The 21,331-nt window shown below is 47.8% G+C and overlaps 1 protein-coding gene across 1 annotated transcript; it reads left to right on the plus strand.

Annotated features, from left to right (window-relative positions):
- The first annotated feature begins 1,235 nt into the window (after positions 1–1,235).
- On the plus strand, positions 1,236–20,901 carry RFLNA (refilin A). Its single transcript, XM_074844468.1, has 3 exons — positions 1,236–1,627; positions 12,780–12,889; positions 15,074–20,901. The coding sequence occupies exons 1-3, from the start codon at positions 1,418–1,420 to the stop codon at positions 15,405–15,407; spliced, it is 654 nt and encodes a 217-aa protein (XP_074700569.1). The 5' UTR covers positions 1,236–1,417; the 3' UTR covers positions 15,408–20,901.
- The last annotated feature ends 430 nt before the right edge of the window (positions 20,902–21,331 follow it).

Consider the following 21,331-nt stretch of genomic DNA (forward strand, 5'->3'; position numbering starts at 1 on the left):
CTGCTCCAGATTTCTCACAGTCTAGACTCTATGTAGAGAGGAAACATGATGAGAAAAACATAACCAGGGCTGTGGACAAGGTAATGTTAACATCAGCCAGTTATTGTGCAATAAACGTCCATATCTGCTTCAGCAAGCCTGACCTGTTTAACCGCTGCTTGCTTCTCCGAATCCCGAGAATCCCGAATACGGCCTCTCCGTTCCCCTCAGTGCTGGCAGTGCCTCTGGCACACGCCGCTCCTCCCGGCTAGTGGCTGTGGGATTTGGGATGCCCTCTCATGGCATTTATGCTGGCCTCGAACACACGACGGCTGCGATGGGGAGGCCAGCTCCTCGGTGGCTGTGGACCAGCAGCTGTGGAGCCAGTCAAAGAAAGAGATTGCGTTTCGGGCTGCGCTAAGCGGGAGGTTTAGGACCGCCATGAGGGTACAGCCAGCACAGGGGCTATGGCGGGCTTGTACACCCCAGTAGCCAACACCGCCATGGTCACCCACTGCCTCGGTGAAGCCACCCTTAGCCACCTCAAAGCAAAGAGGGGTGATGGCTCTTGAGCTTTTTCCCTCATGCCCACACGCCTTGACACCGAGGGGAAAAGCTGCTTGGCGGGGGGCATGGGGGGTGAAAGAGGGACGAAAATCAGAACTGAGGGAAAAATCTGACAGAACTGAGGGAAAAATCAGACAGAAGTGAGGGAAAACTCGGACAGAAGTGAGAGAAATCAGCAGAGGGAAACCGCAGCTCCGCGATGGCGGGTGGGTGAGGGGGAGGCCCCTCTCCCGAAGGCCGGGGGGCACCGCCGTGTGCGGGGGTTGCCTCAGGTCTCCTCAGGGGGCGACGCCCGGGGAGGGGGGAAACAGCGATCGGGCGGCGCCAAATCCGCTCCCAGCCTGGGAAGTGCCTGAAAATGTGCGGCCGGGGCAGAGCTGGGGGGCCGGGGGAAGGGGAGGGCGCTCCCCGGCTCCCCTCCCACCCTCTCCGGATAAATGGGCCGCCGGGAGGCGGCGGGCGGGCGGACGGCGGCAGCTTGTGGAGGAGCTCGGCCCGCCCGGCCCCGTCCCGCCCAGCGCTCCCTGCCGGCGGGGCCGCCCGGGCTCCGCCGCACGGAAACGGCCGCGTCCCTCGCGGGGCTGGGGCGGGGGCGGATCGGGCCTTTCTTCCCTTCCCCCGGGGCCGCCTGACGGGCGGGGGGCGGCGGGGCGCGGGGGCCGGGTGGAGGGAAGGCGGCCGGGGTATCCCGGTCCGGCGGGTGCTGGCTCTGCCCCCCCGCCGCAGCAGGCTCAGCCCGGGCTCCGGCAGGCTGGTGGCTGCCATCGGGACTCAGGGGGGGGGCCCCGGGCTGCCTTCCCCTTCCCTCCCGCCGCGGCGGGCGGTGCTGGAGGATTTTCTCCCGCTGCGGCCCCCTCGCTGCCCCCCAGACATGGTAGGTCACCTACAGCTGCAAGGGATGGACGAGAGCCTGAAGGAGAAGAGCCGGGAAGGCTTGCTGGACAGCCCGGACTCGGGGCTGCCCCCCAGCCCCAGCCCCCCTTTCTACTCGCTCTCGCCCGGTGAGGGCCGAGCTGGGGGCAGCGGTGGTGCGGACCCCCCGGCCCCGGGGCACCGGCGAGAGGCCAAGGACGGCAAAGTGGTAAGAGCCAAACCCTGGGCGCTGGGCTCTGTCCTCTCCGGGCCCCGAGGGGGGGAGAAAGGCTGGCCGAGCCCCAGAGTGGGGGGCAGCGAGGAAAGGGCCTGCGCCCACTGACCGGGGCACCCCTGGGCACCCCAGCTGCGTCCCCCCCTCAGTGCCCGTCCACTGCGCTGGTGGACGAGGGCTCTCCTGGGCTGCGTGTGCCCCATCGCGGCTGCAGTCCGGCGTTGGCACCGCTGTGTGCCCGGGCAGGGCTTGGCCCAGTGCCGGCCGGGGGTTTTCTGATACGCTCGCAGGAGTGTTGGCAGCTTGGCTGGGTGAACTCTAATAACGGCGTGGGAGTGAAACCCAGGTCTGAAACGGGCTCCCCTGCCTACCTTGAGAACAGAAACGCGTAACTGCTTCTCAATGACACTGTCCTGCCTGGTAGATACAGGTTGGAGCTGCATCCATCTGGACCGAGGCAGGGGCGTCGGGCTCCCAGCCATCCTTACGCGCCGGCATCCCATATTTGTTTTGCCAGGAGCGTGGAGCCACGTTTGCTGGAGCCTTGGCTGAAAGAAAGACAAAACTGTCCGTTAACGCGAGGCAGGGTACGGATGTCTGTCCCGGGAGTTGGTATGGAGATAGGGTCTGGGGAAGGTTGTGTGCTGCTGCCCTGTGCTGGAGTGGGGTTTTGTGGCATGAGCCTGTGTGAAAGGTTTGTGCGCTGCATGGCTGAGCAGAGCAGGGTTCGTGGTTTGTAAGCTCAGACAGCTGGCGGTAGCACTGTAGATTTCGGTTAGCCTGACACCGTGCCAGCGAAGCGGTTGACTGTGGAGTGGGATTTGGGTAGATTTATTATAACTATTATTCTGCTTTATTCTGTTTATTTCTATCCCTTAGCTATAAAAACTGTTTTTAAAACACAAAGTTCAGAGCAAAAGCAATGGTGGTGGAGGTTTTTAAAGGATGATGAAAGTTCTTCCCCCAGGATCTTTCAAATTTTTTTTTAACGTATATAAAAGACATTTGTAGGTGTATTCAACACCATTAATTGGCTTCTATACAGAATAAAAACTGCAGCACAAATCTTTCCATGGGAAAAAATTATCTACCTATGGATTAGTGACAATTCAAAGATTTCTCTCCAGTAGAGACATTTTGCAATGACTTTGGACACCCTCATTTACTTTCTCAAGTTCTAATGCTGTTTTAGCATATTATTGAAAGCTGCCTTTTACTCCTGAACATGCCAAAACCTTCCCCATGAACAATGACTCCTTCTCACCAGACTATGGTGGGTAGGGTGTGAGGTGTTAATTATGAATATCAAATCTCAAACCCGCTAACACTGCAGTTCCAAATACGGAGCCTTACCTGCAGATGCCTGGGCACGTGTGCCATCTTGATGGGACTGTTTATGTACAAAGAGTTACCCACACGCCTCTGATTTGGCAGGATCAGGCTGTTGCTATGTATTTGTAAAATAAAATGTGGGAGGAAGATGAATGAAGGCTTGCTGGACCAGAAAACAGCTGGGGTGGAGGTGTCTGCAAAGCTCTGTAATGGGGATATGACAGCCTCCATTTAAGTAATATGACAGTTGGCCACTGCTCCTCCCAAGAAAGCCCTTAGATATCGAAGATGAAAGAGCATGAGAAAAAACTATTTCAGCTCTTGGGCTGTTTGGAGTGAGAGTTTTAATGCTTGACTCCTACAGAAGAAAAGTTATTCCTGTGATCTGTGTAAGGCAAAAATAAGTTTTCCAGTTATTTTTTTATTTTGATCATCTTACACATTTTAGAGGAACTCTCGCTGTAGATGTTTCCAAATTTTACATCACAGTCCAACAGCATGGGTAGCCCTGGGCTTCTGCTGCTAGGGTATGGGTTTCATACATAGTGGATATTTCCACATCCTTTATAGGTACAGAAGGTTGCAGAGATCCTAACACTGAAAGCAATTTGACTGTATTATTTGGAGTGGTGCAGGACTGTGCTCTTTAACTCTGACTGTTTGGTACACTGCAAAATAATGAAGTAAATAGGATCTTCCACTCTTTTTTAACTGTACAGAGAGTTTCACTTCTCATTTACACCCTACAAATACTGTAAGTGCAGCTGTTATTAAGAAAGCAGGAAAAATATGGAGAGCATTGCTTGCTTCATACTTCTAAATTTCAGTGTCTAATTAGCTTTAATCTTGCCATTTAACAAGGACTTGCAGATCTATGAGCAATTACACAATCCATGAATGTGCTTCTGTTTACTACTCTGCTGTTCATCGGAGCATGCAGAATTGGCAAATCAATAATTGCAGCTATTTGCACACCAAGGCATACTTTTTTTAATCACCTGTTATATTAGTGTTTGTTTTGCTTATAAACGTGACAGAGCCAGGAATGCAGCCTGCACTCTTTGTGTTATAATACTATAAAACCATATATAATTTCAGTCACTAATGGCCAGAATTCTAGTATGTACGGTTACAATAAATTGCTGTCAGGTGAAGAAAACAACATTCCAGATCTATGGGAAGTATTTCATACTATTCCTTGCTGCAGACCTATCAAAACCACCCGTCTGAACCCAGTTGCGTTCTTTTGGAGTCAGCTATTTTGCTCCAACTTCACAAATATGTGGAAGAATTTTTCTGCTTTGGGACAGCTCTTCTCATACAGACTAAAATGAGATTGCATGCCCTTATTGAAGACTTTCTTGTGTGTAAAATCTGTGCTCTCTCTGCTTTGTGTTATTAACTGTGACTCTGAAAAAGTAAACTCTCTACTCTTTAATAAGCACAACTTTGTTTCAAAGACAATGCACCATTTATTCACATTTAACCAGCCAATTTGGCCACAGCTTTGGGATCCAAGAAAATATGAAAGGCAATTTAGGGCCAGAGTCATAAATACCACAAGTTCAACACCATTTAGGGACTTTTTTTTTTTCATTTTACTTGCAGTGCAGGAGAAATTGGCTTTTATTTCTTCAAATAAAGTCCATGTAGGAAATTTGTCAATTGTTTTGTGCTTAAGTGCAAATAGCCTAATGAAAATAGAAGGTGACTTTTACCTAGTTCTGCCTTTTAAATCTGAAACGTGATTAAATTGATTCTTAGGACTTGGGTTACTGAATTCTCTAGGCTTTGCATGTAATGCTGGGCCAAAAGGAACATAAATACAATGAAATAAATTTCTAGTAATATGCACAAAGAAGCAGTTGCTGGAAGGGTAGGGAATGAAATGACATCGAAGTAGGCAGATCTGCTTAGAGTTTTCCCTGTTATTGTCCTAGGATGTAGTTTTAGGCTAGAAGAGCTGTTTTTGGGCTGTGCTGAAATAAGTGCTTTGCATTCAATAGCATAACTCCTAATAGGTATCGGGGGAGACCAGGATCACATTAATCTGCAGAACTGTCAGTTGTGCCTTCTTGAAGCAGCAGACTTCTTGTCCCTTCCCAACACTGTTGCCACTGCAACAAGTTCCTTTTTATTTGAAAGATTTAAGTATTTGTGCATTCAACCTGCCTCACTGAGCACTGACTTCTGTAGGACTGTATCCCAGCGGATCAGCTGTCAGATGAATGCCCTCGTGTAGGGAATTTCTACTTACATTTGGGAGCTGTGTTGGACAACAGTGTGGTGCCAGAATCAGTCTTGTGTGATGGGAGGAGACTCCAGTTTCATCTTGAGTGCAGAGGAGGAGGATACCTTGCCCCTTGGCACAGCCTTTGCAGGCATGGTCCCAACAGCGGGGTCCAGGTCAGCATGTGTGCCAACCCTGTTGCATTTATAGCTGATATTAAAAACCAAACCCAAAACACCTTTTCCTGACATGCTGCATTTTGAAGAGCCCTTGTGCCACAGAGCCAGCATTTCATCCTACACTGAAAGCTCTCCAGGAAGGGGGACTGTCTTGTGAGGACTGAGTGGGGAAGATGGTCATCAGAGGGTTTCCAGGCAATACGTAACTCCCAGACTGCCACACCTAACAGTGAAAGCACATGTGAGGGCAAGGCCCAGCACCCCCACCCTGAGCCAGCTTGCAGCCCGCACACGAAGCAGGTGACATGACTCTCCAAGCCCAGTGTATCCCAGAAGCTCTGGGGGAAGCCCCAGGCTTGTTTGGGGAGCGAGGCACCCATCCGGCACAGCAGCTGGGCTTGCCTCGGGGGTTGGTGTTTGCAGCCCGGCATCCTGACCCACTTCTGACCCGCTCCCACAGGGCGGGATCCTGCAGGAATTTCCCCGGCGGGGGTTGGCGGTGGTTTTAGTTTCACGCCTGCATCCGCCGCCTGGCAAAGGCGAACCCTGCCTGGCAGTCCCCTGTCCCTCAGCCCCGTCCAGTTCTGAACGCGCACCCGCTCCTCTTCCTCCTTGGTTCAACACCAGCAGCAAAGGAGGGGGAATAGCTCTGGGCCTCACCTAATCTGCAAACTGTGACAGATGTCCCTTCTGGGCAGATCAGGGAAACAGTCATAGGGGTCTCACCATCTACTCTGAAAAATGTGGTTGTATCTAGGGTAGTGTCTTCTAGCAGTTTAATTTCCATTGTGTCTCTGCGTAAGCTGCGGACAATAAGCAAAGCAGCACACATTTCCCCCTTGAAATAGAAGAGGGAGATAGGCAGGAAGGATGTAATTCTTTGAAATAATAAAGCCCTGCTTTCTACCTGAGGCCTGCATTTACTGTTATCACCTCCAAATATAATCTCATCCGGCTCTAGTATAAATTACTCGTAATGTGCAATACGTGAAGATATTGGGAAAATAAATGGTCTGTTAAACAAATACTGCTTATCAGCTAGAGCCGAGGATGTAGATGTGTTTCAAATAACTCAGCCAGATCTTTCATTATAGCTGTAAATAACAGCTGAGTAAAGTGACATTTTCATGGACCTGACATGTTACCATAGTGGGAAAATGTGGTGAGAGATTTGCTTATGCCCTAGCTAAGTTAGGAGCTGGGAATTTGGGAAGCTGTATCCTGTTTGTAGCCCTGATGCTTAGAAAACTGTTTCCCTTGACAGACCCTGGAGATCTAATGCCACATTTTAGTGCCTTCCATGTAATGACCATAGCAAAAGGAGTCAGTCAGTTCTGGTCCTTCTTGCTCTCTGGGGAAAAGGTTTTGGGGGGTTTATTTATTTCAAGTCACATTAATTTCCTTTCCTTTTTGTTGCTTTGCTGACTGGAATTTGGAAGCTAAAGAACAGTCAGTATATTTCAGGATGGTTTCATGGCACTTTTTTCCTCATCTTTACTATTTGACAACTCTGGTTCCATTCTTCTAAGTTACCCCAAATGGAAAGTATCTTAACAGAGCTCACTGACTCTACATAATTATTAGGGGTAAAATAGCATTATTCTGTCCACTATATTATTTTTGCTGTTGTTCAGAACTCTGCGATCTAATACCCCCAGGAACCAGTCACTGAGATGGCACTCGTGGCAGGTACGAAGCAATGACGTGGAGCTGAAGGACATGTGTCTGTCCTAAAGTGAGAGCCCCCCATAGTACTTATGCCACCATAAAGGAAATGCTATTGGTTAGCTGTAGATCAAATCCTGTTCAGCAACCAATTTTATCTGTGTTTATCTATGTGCTACTTGAAAAAAGCAGAGTTTAGCTGCCCAGGCGGTTACATGCCTGAAAGGCATCGGAGTTAAGACAGGGGGAAAAATGCAGCCAAACAAGAAAGTACTTCAGCTTTTTAATAACACTGTAACTCTTTGCTGGTTGAAACAAATTATGTACTGGAAAGGAAATAAAAGTGATAGCACATTTACTAGTTAATTTTCACCTTGGCTCTGTTTTGAGGGCATAATATGTACGCATGGGGTTCACTTTTTGATCTCTCCAGTATCTTTTGCCTCTTCAACCTTCCTGGACTACCAGACTCCTCTACCTACATAAAGATTACAGGGTTGTGGTGGCTTTTGCAGAGCTGCCTGTGCTAAGTAGCAGCACAGTTCAATTACTGGGGACAGATTAATCAGGTCCGAGCTGTAGCCTTCCAGCACAGCAACCCTCGGGTTTGTTCTTTGGATAGACAGACCTCCACTGTGGATCATTTGTGGACAGCCTGGTCTAAAGACATGTGGGTTTCTCCTCTTCACCATCAGTGACCCCCAGTAGTTTGCAACAAGCTCTGCTCCCTGCCAGCCCATCTGTAGTGCAGGGCAATAAAGAAACTCACCTTATTTGTGAAGCGTTCGGAGATCGTTGAGTGATTGCTAGAAATGAGCCAAGGATCATAGTTTTCTCAAGGGAGCTCAGCAGTCCAGTGTTCCTCTTCTTTCAACCATTCCTGTGCAGAAGGAAAAAAAAAAATTGAGTCGGTATTTGTTTTTTTGACAGGCAGAACGTTTTTGGTTTGTTTTTACCTTAAAACAGATTGTAAGGAGCTGGTGTCAAACTCTTGCCAAAAAGCCAGCTTTTGACACGTGCCAAGCATATATAACATTTCAGCCCCACAGACAAATCTTTTGGAAAGCTCATATCCCCTGTTCCTTGCTTCCCAACTCCAGGTGAGATGCAGGAGCAGGCATTTCAGAACATCACTGGAGGTCAAACAAAATGTCATCTGAAGCACCTTTCAGTTGCTGGCTGTGTAAAACCTGTGCTTACTTTTTAGTGACCCTTTCATTCCGTGCAAGCAATTCAGTTGCTTGTTTGGTGAGCAGACTGCAGGGTCTTACAGGTGATCTCTATTTTTAGACTGTGCTTTGTAAGTTATTTACGTCTTCCATGTGCATTCTTTCGGATGACTTCAAGGTTTCTGACCTGCAGCAGCTCATGATACTACCTGTGAATTTGTAACGGTCTCTGATGGGTGGTGAAAGTTGCTGGCTTTGGCTTGCCAATGTCTGCGATTGCTTCAGCTTTCTAAATTAATCAAGCCAAGCCTGCAGTTCTCAAGTTGATGCTCATTTACAGCATATGAAATGCATTATGAAATGCCTTTTGACACCCTTCCCTGCCCAGAGCAAGGTAAACTATAGGGCACAGTGGAAATAGTGTCATCACCACTCCGTCCAGAACTAACCTGGAGAAGACTTCTTCCTGCTCTCACCAAATTCCGTGGCAACTTTTTGACTCTGATTGATTGCAGTCATGCATGACAGAGCCTCCCTTTCTGCATGCAAACTGGTATTGTTTCTGCAGCATGTTCTTGTTTCCTGTTCCCTGCTGTGGGACTTGTGATTTCAACAGACAGTGTTTTCCTCAGTGCTCACACTCTGAGCAGCACCCCCAGCACACAGCGGGCTGTGAAGCCTGTTCCTCTACAAATGCTGGGGGCCAGATGCCCCAGCAGCGTTCCTGCTAAGCCACAGGAAGGACCTTACCTCCTGCATCCTTGTCTCTAGGGATGTTTAGAGCACACTTAGTGTCAGCATATGTTAGCAAGAAGTGTGAAGGTTTGTTTGCCTGGAAGCACTGAAATGGCTTCTTCAGAACTGCATTTTACAGATGCCCTTTGCAGAACTGTTAGATCTTGATTTCTCCTGCGTTAATCTAACAAAGAAGCTCATGGTTACCATGCGTGTGAATTTGTTGTTGGGCATTCTAGCAAGCCAGTCTGGATCTGAAAAGCAGCTTAATTCACAACTGTTCCATTTTACCCGATCTTCACTTGTCCCTGGCCAGTAGAAGAAGATACTCCCATAGGCTAAACTTGCAGTAAGGCAACATTGAGGTACCTGAGTGGCTCAGATCAGTGTTTCCCAACCTTTTTTCTGGTTATCTAAGTCTGCAGTCAGTTTTGGCAGCACGACCTGAAAACATCTGTTGTTTAGAAGCCCGGACAGAAGACAGTTCTGTTCTGCCTCTCCACTTTCGGGGTGATTGGTACCAGAGTGTGAAACTCTTTGGTGGCTGTGACTTACTTTACCTGTTACGGGAAACAGCAAACCACGAACTTGCTGGTTACACTCAAAGAGAACTATTGCCCCTCGCCAGCCAAGGTGAGCATCTCAGAGGCTCCCCAAAGGCAGCGCACAGAAGAGAGCAGGGTGCGCAGAGCACTCCAGATGCACTTTCTTAGGCTGTCAGATCACATGAAGGAGGGTAGATCTGGGCCTGGGCTTGGGTGGATGCCCTCTGAAAAAAATCTGGGTGATGCTGGAAGAGGCAGTGATAGTTCAAGGGCAGGGGCTTTCCCTTCAGAGCCTGTTGCAAACCTGCACCCTGGTCAGCAGCGTTGTCTTCAGTACGCGATATAAAAGCCCAAACCACTTATAAGTCAGCACTGTTTTGTGCTGAGAGTCGTGGTTCATGGTAAAAATAGAACATTCAAATCTTTTCCATACCTTTAGGTCTGCTCTTCATGTTACAGGACAAAGCCCAACTTTCTGCCCTGTGCAAATTCAGTGTTTCATCTGGGAAGCTGGAAACACCTTTTCCTGAGCTGAGCTTTTCAAAGGGAGGATCAGAGATGATAATTCTCTAACCTCAACTGCAAGCAGAGACCAGTTTGGGGCCTTTTGGACAAGACTTCTCCCTAAGTGGGCACAGTGTAAAAAGAGGGCAGGTTCTCAGCTGGAGTTTTGCCGATGTCAGGTATGGCCACAGGAGTATAAAGAGAAAGAGAACAGTCTCCTGAAGGAGGAACATGTATCCCCAGCCTTTCTTCCTTCACCAGTTAAAGCAATCTGCATCTCTTTGCAGGTGAATCCCCAAAAGGCCAGCCTGCCTGCTCTTTGCAGAGCCCATGAATGCATGTGCACATGATGTTTGACTCCTGCACCCACATGAACCTCTCCTTATGTACAAGATATCTTTAGAAAGAGCTCTGGCCATGTGCAGACTGTTAAAAGCTGGAGATTTGCACCCTTGTGAACTAAGGCCTGTCTGATCTAAACAATTCACATTTCAGAAGCAAAGAGCTTTATTTACGACCAGAAAGGCTGCCCTTGCCCTCCCCTGTCAAGAGTGTTGAAACTAGTCCAGGAATGAACTTTGCCTTTTGGACAGTGTTTGGTAGTGAGGGTGAACATATCTTTTTTTTTAATTTTCTTTTTTCCCCCCCATACCTATGCAAATATGGTTCTTTTTTTGACAATGGACCAGAAATAATCAAAAATAGAGGTTGGCCATTTTACTTTATAGTTCAACGCAATAGTAAAGTGCAGGGATATTTCAGTATGGAAAGAGAAAACAGCTTTGTGGCTTTAGGACACAGAATTAAAGGGCTTGATGAATTCAGATGAAGCAATGACGTTTTTTGCCTTAGCCTAAGGCAGAAAGCCCAAGCCACTAGAGAAAACCAGACCTCAGCTAGTGGGAGCTGATGTTGTTGAGTGGACTCAACAGAGCTTTGCCGGTTAACACCAACTTGAGGGATAACCTGGTGAGCATTTGGGGACCTGCATGTTGTACAGGGTAGGGCACAAGCTGCAGTATGTCCTACCCAGCTCTGCCAGTAGGAACCAGGTCCCAGCTTTGCTGTTCCCTCCTGTACCATCCAGCCAGAAGATGCTGGGGAAGGTGGAGAGGATGACATGGGAAGAGCAAGCCAATACAAGAGCTGTATCCTCAGCTACTGTCAGTGTATTCTGTGAGTTGTGAGATGATCTGACTGACTTACACTGATGAAACATAGCTGTGATTCTAGCACATACGGCCTGTGAGTGGTGGGAAGTGGAAAAACTCCATGAGCTTTTCAGCCATCTAGAGACCTTTCAACCCTGCACAGAGGCTGCCAGCCATCTCCTTTAAAGAGATCCTGTGTCCCTGTGTGTCATAAATTGCTGCTGACAGAAAAGTGGTGGCAGAGACCAAAACCTGCAATGACATTTTTCCAGGAGGGCAGGATTAGGCTTAATTAGCTGCTGGGCTTGGTCCAAACACCAGACACAGGATCCCTATATGTGGGAACTGATGTTTAAGAGCCCTTGGGTAGAAGTGGGATTACTCATTTTTGTTATGGGCAGAGGAGCCTAGGCTGGACTGTGACAATTTGTCAGAGTAAGTAACCTCAGGGTGTAATTAGTCTTAAAAATCCAGTTTTCGGTGTCATGAATTAGAGCAGCTCCGTTCATTATAAACTCATGGCTTGAAACTGTTTTCCTGCATTGCAGAGGCCACAGTGTGCCCCACACTCAGTTGTGCATGGATAACTAGAATGTCCCTTGGAACATGACAACCATTTTTGGCACAGGGACTTCAGCAACAACAAGTCTACTATTTCCCCTGCTGGACCATTGCAAGGGATACCTTGTTTTCACCTTATATGTATATAAAATATATATACACATCTCACTTAAGTAGACCTACATGCTTTAAGTCAGCAGATTTAGGCCCTACCTCTGTGTTCCATCAGAACACTTCTACATGTTGGTGCCCTTTGAGTCTTTGTAAGACTTGTTAATTCCTAACAGTGAAGGCAGCATCAGGACTAAAGAAAACCCCCAAACAATTGCAATTCCTGTGAGAAACAAGAAAGGAAGAAGGAAAGGAAGGGCTAAATTTCAACAAACTGCAGCATGGAGTGCCCAAGATGTGGGCAGAGTCACTTACCTGGGTGATGTGCTGGGCAGAGGGAGGTGGAGAGGAGCAGGGAGGGGTGGTGAGCGAAGGGCAGCCCGCTGCATCACATCAGCCCTGGGAGCTGGAAGTCTGTCTGTAAATTGATACAGCCACAGGTGTATCAAAAAGTCAAGATCAGAAGGTCAAGACATCTTAAATGCAAGGCCTGTACGAGGCTTCTCTGTGTGAGGAATGGGGGGTTAATGGTCCCGTTCTCTGCCAACCACCTTAAGGCTGGTTTTTGGCAATGTGACAGTGGTCCTCCCCTTTGAGTTTTCTGCATGGAGAAGAGTGCTTTCCTTGGTGTGGCGAACATGCCGCTAACCTGGGACCCTGCTACAAACCTGGAAAAGATGGGGACTGCAAGGGGGAGCTGAATGATGCTGAGAGCGCGAGGCGAGCTTAGCTTACATGAAACAAAGCTGGTCCTGATGCTGCTGCAGTCACCTGCTCTGGGGCCAAAGAGCCTGTCACCTGCAGCGTCTCCCATGGGACTCTGAGGAGATGGAGTTCAGCAAGGTTGGAGGCATTCGTGTCTCCTGCCAATGCTGCCTGCTCAGCTCCCAGCCACAGCACACTGTGAACCGTGCCAACTTCGTCTGTTGTGTCCCAACACTTGCTGTGCTCTTCTTCCCTGCAGATGCCTTACCTGCTCCTGAACCCATCCGTGCCAGAGATGAGGCCTCGCATGTACCCTGTGTTTTTTGGAGAAAGCATTGAGGTCAGCCCTGAGCCCGTGCAGGAAATCAGGTACAGATGGGACCGGGTGGGTAGGTGAGGATTTCTGTCTTTTTCCTTCTGCAAAAAATTAAAATGTGTTTACAAATGAGAATCATGGTTATTTTGATGGGAAGGGAGGGACAGGTGGAAGAGTAATGCCTGAATTAAAGACACTGACAGCAGCAGAGGCAGAAGGGAGGAGGCAAGAACTGGAGGGAGGCTGTAAGAGAAGATGGCTTTCTTTCCAAGGCCAGCTCAAATTCAAGGCTGTGAGAGAAAACCATTACCGTCTGTAGGCTTGATGGCCTCCACTGAGTAACCTGATGGTCTTTATCCTGTTCCCTGCTGACTTGTATCCTCAGAAGAAGCAACACCCTTATAATGGGCTCCTGTTTTTGTTAGCCCTTGCAGCAGAGAAACCAACAGGAGACCAGCCCACAGAGACAGAACGAGTTCCTCCTCGAGAGGAGGTGGCCCCTCAAGCCAGTGATGGAGGTGCTTTGACCTCTTGTGTGTCTGGTGCTGCGGCTGATGGATAAAAGTTGGTCTCTGCTCTTCTTTTGCTGGTGTGGAATGTACTCTGCAAACAGCATGGAGCAGTTACACACAGCTTGGGGCAGGGACGGTGGGAGGACTGTAAACCCAATTCCCACCCCCTTCAACCTATGCAAACGTCTCTCTGGAAATGTACCCCAGTAAATCTCCGAGGAACTGCCAGCGGGCATGTTTTTATGGTGATTACATCGGAGTCTTGTTTTATGTGTGCTGAATGAGTTGCTTACACCCTAGCTGTGCAAAACACATTACAGCAGCTCAGATTACATGCAGTGCACAATCAGTCAACCCCCCTCCCGGTGGAGGTAATGACAAGCACACACCCAGCTTTTAATCTTTTTTACGTGGAGCTGCACATTCCTTGGCTGCTGATTGCCAGGGGAGTGTTTGGGGAGTGGGGAAAACAAGTGAAAGTCCTGCTGCTTCCCGTGGCCAAGGATTCTAGGAAAAGCCCTTTACGTGGCCTGGTGTCCATATATCCCATCTGGATGCCTGCAGAAAACAGGCAGGGCAGTGACATCCCACGTTTTGTGGGTTTTTCATCTGACAGCTGTTAACATGGCCACTTCTTCTGAGACCAATGGCTTGGATATTGGACAGCCATAGCCTGCAGCATCTCTTTACTTTTACCTGCTGTTTGACCATTGCTTGGATTTTCTGTAGGCCCCAACAAGCAACCTCACCCCTCATCTCCTAGCACTCTGATTTTAGGGCCTCTTCAGGCCTCTTTGTGCTCTGATAGCAAGGCAATCTGATGGCATGGCAAAACAAGACAAACACACAGCCTTGACAGCTCAACAAGTGTCCATGATACCATGCTTCTGCCATCTATGAAAACTTTATTTACAGCATTATTTTCCTGCCAAGCCAGAGCTTGCATGGACAGCAGGGCCTGTGAAAGCAGCAGCAGGCATGCCGTGTTGGGAATTAGGTTCTCCCTGACCCCAGTGTGACATCCCATGCCCATGGCCCACCAGCAGCATCTGTTCAGCCAGGTTAACAGGACAGTGACACCCCCCAGGGCTAGCATTAGCAGTAGGGAGTGTGGTGAGACCTACCGTGGGTCAATGATCAGGGGACCTTCGTTTCGTAGGGGCCCTCAGCATTTCAAGTTCATGCTGCATGACTGTGCTTGTCAAAAATGCTCAGGAAAAGGCTGGATCAAGAATTTTCCTGGAGTTTCAAGATTTTCCTGCACAGTCCATGGATGAATGTCCATCCTCAGCCTCTGACCTACCACAGCTGGGTTTCACCACCTCTTCATGTCCTTTGCTAACTGGGTGTTTGCCTCCAGTGTAGCTCTCAGGGCTGAGCTGAGGCCCCAGGAGGGCCCATGGAGGAAACCAGAAGAAGCAGTGGGTTGCCTGGAGCCTGTGCAATTCTGCCCTGGCATGACTAGACAGGCTTGGTCCTCTGTGCACATGCACTACAGAAACGCTGAGATGGATTCACAGCAAGGTGTGGTTCCACCAAGATTCACCAGCAGGAAGGAGTCCTCTTGGCCCTCCGCTTTGGCTTGTAGGCTTGGCAGCTGCCCCAGTGTCTGTGCAGTAAGAGGTCATAAACGTTGGCAGCTCCAAAGGCTTAGAGAAGAGTCCTGCCTATCTTCTCTCCTTTGCTGCCTGGGCTGTGTTCCTGATACCTTGCTGTCCTCTGTAGGTGCAATTCTGAGGTGAAGTACGACTCCGAGAAGCATTATCGGGATGACATCTTCTACGGCCCCATCCCCACCGTCACCACCTACAGCGAGACAGTCATTGCTGCTCCCAATTGCACCTGGCGGAACTACAAGTCCCAGCTGATCTTTGAGCCCCGTCAGAAGCCACTGAGGTTTCAGAGCACGACCATCATTTTTCCTAAGCATGCCAAGAACATTTACCGGACCACCCTCAACTACAGCTTGGGTTGTGCCAAGCGTTGGTTTGCTTCCAGCGTGCAGCTGGAACTCTGTGAGGAAACCAGCCCATGCGTCATCTACAGTGAGACCCTCTGATCTGCCCTGCCGCTGGCAACCTTGTGACCTCAAGGAGGCTGTGGCCTTTGCTGGGTCTCTGGCTGGGCCTTCATTGATGGCGACTGAATATTAATGGCTGGAGAATATGTCGTCTTGGGTGAGGCTGAACTGGCTGGGAGGAGGCTTGCAGGGCACGGGATGGTTTTGATCAGTGAGAGGCTGGCTTGTATTTTGCAACGTTCCTGACATTCATGATCTGGATTTTATTTTTGTTTTTTTCCAAGCATATCTATTTTTGACTTGTGTTTAGATGAAATCAAGATGACAAAGGACCCTATTACCCATAACAGAGCGCTGCATTGTGAGCTCTGTAGGTCTTGTCTAGGACGTAGGTGAGACTCACTGTAACCTTCAGAGTTCTTTTGATCTCTGCAAAAGGAAGATCAGCTGCAGAGTCAGCGCCCAGTCTGCCCAGCATACCTCAAGCCAGGTCCCTTAGAGATTAAATTCAGAGAAGGCAGTTATTTGTATCAATACATCACAGCTTGCTCCAGCAGCTCATCTGGGGGATAGCTGCAGTATTACACCACTGCAGTAACCTCAGGCCTTACTTACTGGGAGGAGTGGGGACTGTCACCAAGAAAAAGAGGAAGAAAACAGGTGTATGGTGCTCTTGCTAGCAGCTAGATGTTTATACCACAGCAAGGCACAGCACACCCAGGAGATGGGAGAAAGGCCTGCCCTGACACACAGCCACCTCCTCTGTGAGTCCAGCCAAGAGTATGCAGGGGAGATTGAGGAAACTGAATAGCTGAAGGGCTGTTTTCTGAAAGTGTCCAAGTGAATCAGGAGCCCAGTGCCCTTTTTTCAAAAGTACTGTCAGTCCAAGTGTGCCATGCTCTTCATTGTCTTGAAAACCCAATTTACAGGGATCTTTATGCCCTTGCAACCCTTTTGAGTTTCAGGGTATGGCTGTATTGTAGAGAGGAGTGTAGAACAGGAAGATGCTATCTAGCTTCAAAGAAGCCAGTGCAGGGTTAACTCATGAGCAGGGTTACTCACCCTCTCAATAGTTTCCATACCTGTGGCATGGACAGCTTTGCTGACTGTGGAGGAGCAGCCAAACTTTCTCAGTGTAGAGCTTGAAGTTTTGAAGAGCCCAAATCCATCCAGGTTTTCCTTAATCAGCCAGGCTGTAGCAATTCGGCAGGTACTTCTCAAACAGCGAGCTGTCTCTGCAAAAGGATCAAGAAACACTGAGAGCAGGAGTCACTACAGCCATCCTAAGGTAAACCATTACCCACTTGTGCATTGCATCTCCCAGTACCTCTTCACTTTGGGAGCTCGCTGAAAATCTGCAAGAGCCTGGATTCCCACAAACATAAAACCTTAAAAATGGCATGGAATTGTCTCCAAAAATCTTACCAAGAATTTTTGCATGCTGCTCAGAAGAGCCCAGACTGAGAAAATAACCACACAGCTCCAGAAATTAATTTCCAGCTTTCCTTCTTCTAAACTTTCCATTTTGTTCCTGACTTGCTGCGAGTCTGATCGAGTTATTTCAGAACATAACTGAGCAGCCAAGTCAGAAAACCTGTTAACGATGTCAACAAGACATAGCTGATTGCCCAGAACAGTTGACGCACAAGCCCACAGAGATTTAAAAAAATACATCTGAAAAACTTAAAATAATAAAATTAAGTAGTGACTTATAAAGATACTTTTTCCATCAGTTTCAAAAGGCAATTGGTAAATGTGACCAGAACTGTGACCTTTATGAAACAGAGTTCTCTTGTTTGAAATGAAGCACAATTTTTCCACTAGAGGTAAATATAAGGTCTCTGTATACAAACCTAAATCCTGACAGCTGAAGCATCATTAATACTGAAAGATGTGTGCTGTGGCAGTGGTGAACTCTGCCTCTCTGTTAGGGAGTTAGGACTCAGTAGGGAGAAATCTCTCAAAGGATTTCCAAGACTTCCACCTACTGTTGAATTCTTTTCAGCAACACAGAAACAAAGATTATATTTGTTATTGATCAGATTTTTCTGTCACTGACTGTCAGCATCAAAACCTGGAAAAGCAATGTCTGCCTCCAAAAGGATTATTATATGCCTGAAGCAACCCTTCTCCCCAGAGCTCCAGCAAACTTGAGTGCTGCGGAGTCGGCTTAGGCAGCAGGGCAGTTGCAGCTAGGATGAATGTGGGCCCAGTGTGATGCAAGTTGGTGATGCACACACTTGCTAGCTCACCTTGAGGTTTGTCCTGTTTCTCCACGTGCTGGGCAGCGAGCCTTGTGAGCAGTGGAAATACCCATCTGCCTTCCTGGGTACGTCATGGACGCTCTGGAGGGCTCTTTCCACACACCCATGGGAGTCTGTAGCAAAGGGGGTAGGTTTCCAAGCTGAGCAACAGTGTAATCCAGGTTCAAAAGCAGGGCCAATACTCAGAATCACAGAATCATCTAGGTTGGAAAGGACCTTGAAGATCATCTAGTCCAACTGTTTACCTAGCACTGACAGTTCCCAACTACACCAGATCCCCAAGCGCCATGTCAACCCGCCTCTTGAACACCTCCAGGGATAGGGACTCCACCACCTCCCTGGGCAGCCCATTCCAACGCCCAACAACCCATTCCGTAAAGAAATACTTCCTAATATCTAGTCTAAACCTTCCTTGGCGCAACTTGAGGCCATTACCTCTTGTCCTATCACTTATTACTTGGTTAAAGAGACTCATCCCCAGCTCTCTGCACCCTCCTTTCAGGGAGTTGTAGAGGGCCATGAGCTCGTACCCAGGAGATCCCTGCATGGTGACAGATTAGATTGCAGGCACCTCCACTGAGCAAGCATGGAGACAGGCTGACCTCCAAGCCGAAGGGATGCCAGAGACCCCCTATTCTGACCATACATCAGGCTTTTGTCCTGTTAACAGTTGGATTATTCCCCTGCTCCAAGCACAAAGCTGCAGTTTTTGATCACGCTGTTTTTTGAGCAGGACAGGTTTTCCACAGAAAATCTCTTTTATCGTGGCCAGCTGCAGGCTTTTGCCCCCTTTGTCCGCTGTTATTTCTGCTTCCTAAACATTGGCCGCAACAGAAGAAAAGAATTCAAAGAAAGCCAGAAAACTAGTGTGCAAATACAAATCCAGTGCAGAGATCTGAACCATGGCCTGGTCTTTCACCACGCAGGGACAGGGGCTGCGAAGGCAAAAAGTCTCACAGGTGGATGTGACCCCCAGGAGGGTGCAATGGAGGACTGCGTCCTTGGCACTGTAGGGTCCCCACACATCCAGGCCAGGCCTCTTTGAAGCTTCGTGCTTTGTTTTCTCTGCAAATAGACTAGAAATGACCTAACATGCTCCTGCTCCTTTGAGCTTAAGCAGCTTTTCTGGTTTTGCCATGTGAGGGAAAAAAAAAAGGCAGAGAGCAGCTTGGTTTTCTCGGCTGCTGAACACACTGAGCTGTGTAGCCATGGACAGACCATGGTGGGCTACCACCCTGGACCACATCCAAGCTGTGACATTGCCAAGTGCCTGAGATCTGTGGAAATTTTTGAAAAATACCTTCTTATATGGTGTCTCCCATGGGCCCATCACAAGCTGCTTTTCTTCTCAGTGAAAGCTGGCATTGGAAAGGGACTTTGTTTTTCCTGAGGACAAGAAAACCACAGAGGGTCAGGTCTTCACCCTTGCCTGGGCACAGATCCCACCCTGCCCACCCACCCTCTGTCCCTATTGCTCCTATCTCTGTGGCTGGGTTAGGCAGTGGTAGAAGAGCCAAAGTTCATCTTGCTTAAGACTGGGAAAAGGGATGAGTTTTTTTGTTTTGCTTAAACACCAGAAACTGAATTTTGTGTGAATCGCTCTGAGCAGCCAAGAAGTGCCTTACCTGTAGTACGTTTGTACATCTAAAAGGAACAATTAGTCCCACTAGAGAGGGAGGTTTTTTCTTTTAAACGGAGCATTATTAATCTCAACCAACAGATCTTTGTTCATGTATATTTTCTCAAAGATACAAATGATAAATTCAGACTATGGAAATTCTGCTTAGAAAAGGTGAGTTTCCTTGAGCAGCTGGGACTGTGGCTACACAATTTCTCCCCAGGATCCTACTGTGCCTGTTGCCCACAGTCCTGTAAGCCTGATGGGTAAAGTCAGACTCTGCCTTTAGGAATTGTTTTCCATCAATAGTTATTTTTGAGATCAGAAACTTTCCCAGAAGGCATCTGTTTCTTTGGGGGAAAAGTTGGTTTTTTTTCAATATGGAAGGTCACTGTCTCAAAGGTGTGGGGTTTGCCCTTCATCCCCTTCATTCCTGTGATTGTTTTGCCCCTGAGTGCAAGAGAGCATGCTTGTGTCTGGTCTCTCTGCATCGCTGTCATTGCATTTGGGGCCAAAAAGAGGGAACCCTAAATAATATTGAACTTTCAGAATCTGCGGAGTACTTTGCACAAATCGCAGAGGAAAACTTTGACCAAAACAGTTTACTGCTTCTTTTGTATTTTTTTTTTTGTATTTTTTTTTTGTCCTAAGACAGCTCTACTTTTCTCAATGTGAAATACAGACAGATTCGCACCCTAGGTGCATACTTTCTGGGAATGAGGACATGAGGTTTGGGTGTTGATAGCAGTGTTTGAGTGAGCTGCTGGTCAGAGAAGTGAATGCTATTTACTATTTATGATGAGTGTGTCTTAAAAAAAAAAAGGGAAAGGTCACTAGAAGGCTAATGAGCAAAAGACTTTGTAGACCAAACTGAAGACTAAAGGCTGAGTGAATCTGATCTAGAGGTGAATGGTTCTGTGTGTGAACACTGAGCTAGGATATTTAGCCATTGTAGTTTTAACCTCCCTTTTTTTCCTGTAGGGAAGGGCATCCTTGCCTTCTTTAGAGCTGAAACAAAATCAGATCCATCTTCTGTCAGTCCTTCAGTCCCGCTGAAGTCTGTGAGCATCAGCATTCTCCAGGCTTGCAGGGGACTGTCTGTATCACATGCACAGAGCTGTGCCTCTGCAGAGATGGGGGAACACTTTCTAGGGAATGATGGATCTTGCTGTGGGATATTAAAATTTCTATTGGCAGATAAAGTCTGCTCGCTGAGGATCACCCTGTCACTCACAAATTGATCTGTCCTGAGCATCTCCCCTAAAGCTCACCTATAACCATTGTATTTTATAAGTCTTGGGAGGCACTAATTCTTTTTCAGATACTGTGATGGCCATCGAAATGAGCAAAGTATCCTTGAATTGTGACCTGAAGGTGGGGTTGAAAGGTGTTTGAAGGTTAGAGAAGGAAGAAGAGAACATATAACTGATGGAAATGCATAAGGATGTGTCATATTTTTATTTTTGTAAGTCTGATTCTCTAAGTGCTTGTAAAGTACTTTACTGTTGTATATGTGGTGATGCAGTAGTTCACAATATCCTTTTATTTTTGTATATTCCCCCCTTCCACAATAATCCCTTTCTGTTCCACTCATAGAGAGTAATTTAAGAAGACAAAATTTATATATCGTAATAAAATGCTCAAACTATCATGCTGATGTATCTGGAGTTTCTTTCCTCTTCCTTATCCATTTACTTGGTGCTAATGTCCCAAACCAAAGGAATGTTTCTGGTGTGTCCCTCCCTTGCCTGTGATTTCAGCCCAGATCCCCATGGTTGGGAGCCTGTGGGCTCAGCCAGCCAGTGCTGTGATGTGTGAAACCTGCTCTGTCACATATGCCCAGGGAAGGTTGAAATAGCAGAGGGCACAAAACTCTCAGTTCCTGCAGAGGTAGTTTTACTTTTCAAGATTTCACTGGTTGGCAGTTTTATCATTCCTTCACTCTAAATTTCCCTCTTCCTGCTTGATCTTGTTCTACCCAGCTATGAAGTTCTGGTGTTCAATCTAGATAATTCCTCTCTTAGGTTTTCCATGGCCTTCAAGGGCAGGAAGAACCAACATAATGCTTATTTTGTATCCAG

Source organism: Strix aluco, chromosome 18, assembly GCF_031877795.1.
Source record: "Strix aluco isolate bStrAlu1 chromosome 18, bStrAlu1.hap1, whole genome shotgun sequence".
Classification (NCBI taxonomy): domain Eukaryota; kingdom Metazoa; phylum Chordata; class Aves; order Strigiformes; family Strigidae; genus Strix; species Strix aluco.

Excerpts from the sequence above, each read along its gene's own strand:
- RFLNA (XM_074844468.1), top strand. The coding sequence starts at position 1,418 with ATGGTAGGTCACCTACAGCTGCAAGGGATGGACGAGAGCCTGAAGGAG. Across the intron at positions 1,628-12,779 it reads AGGCCAAGGACGGCAAAGTG|ATGCCTTACCTGCTCCTGAA; the intron begins GTAAGAGCCAAA and ends TCTTCCCTGCAG. Across the intron at positions 12,890-15,073 it reads GAGCCCGTGCAGGAAATCAG|GTGCAATTCTGAGGTGAAGT; the intron begins GTACAGATGGGA and ends TGTCCTCTGTAG.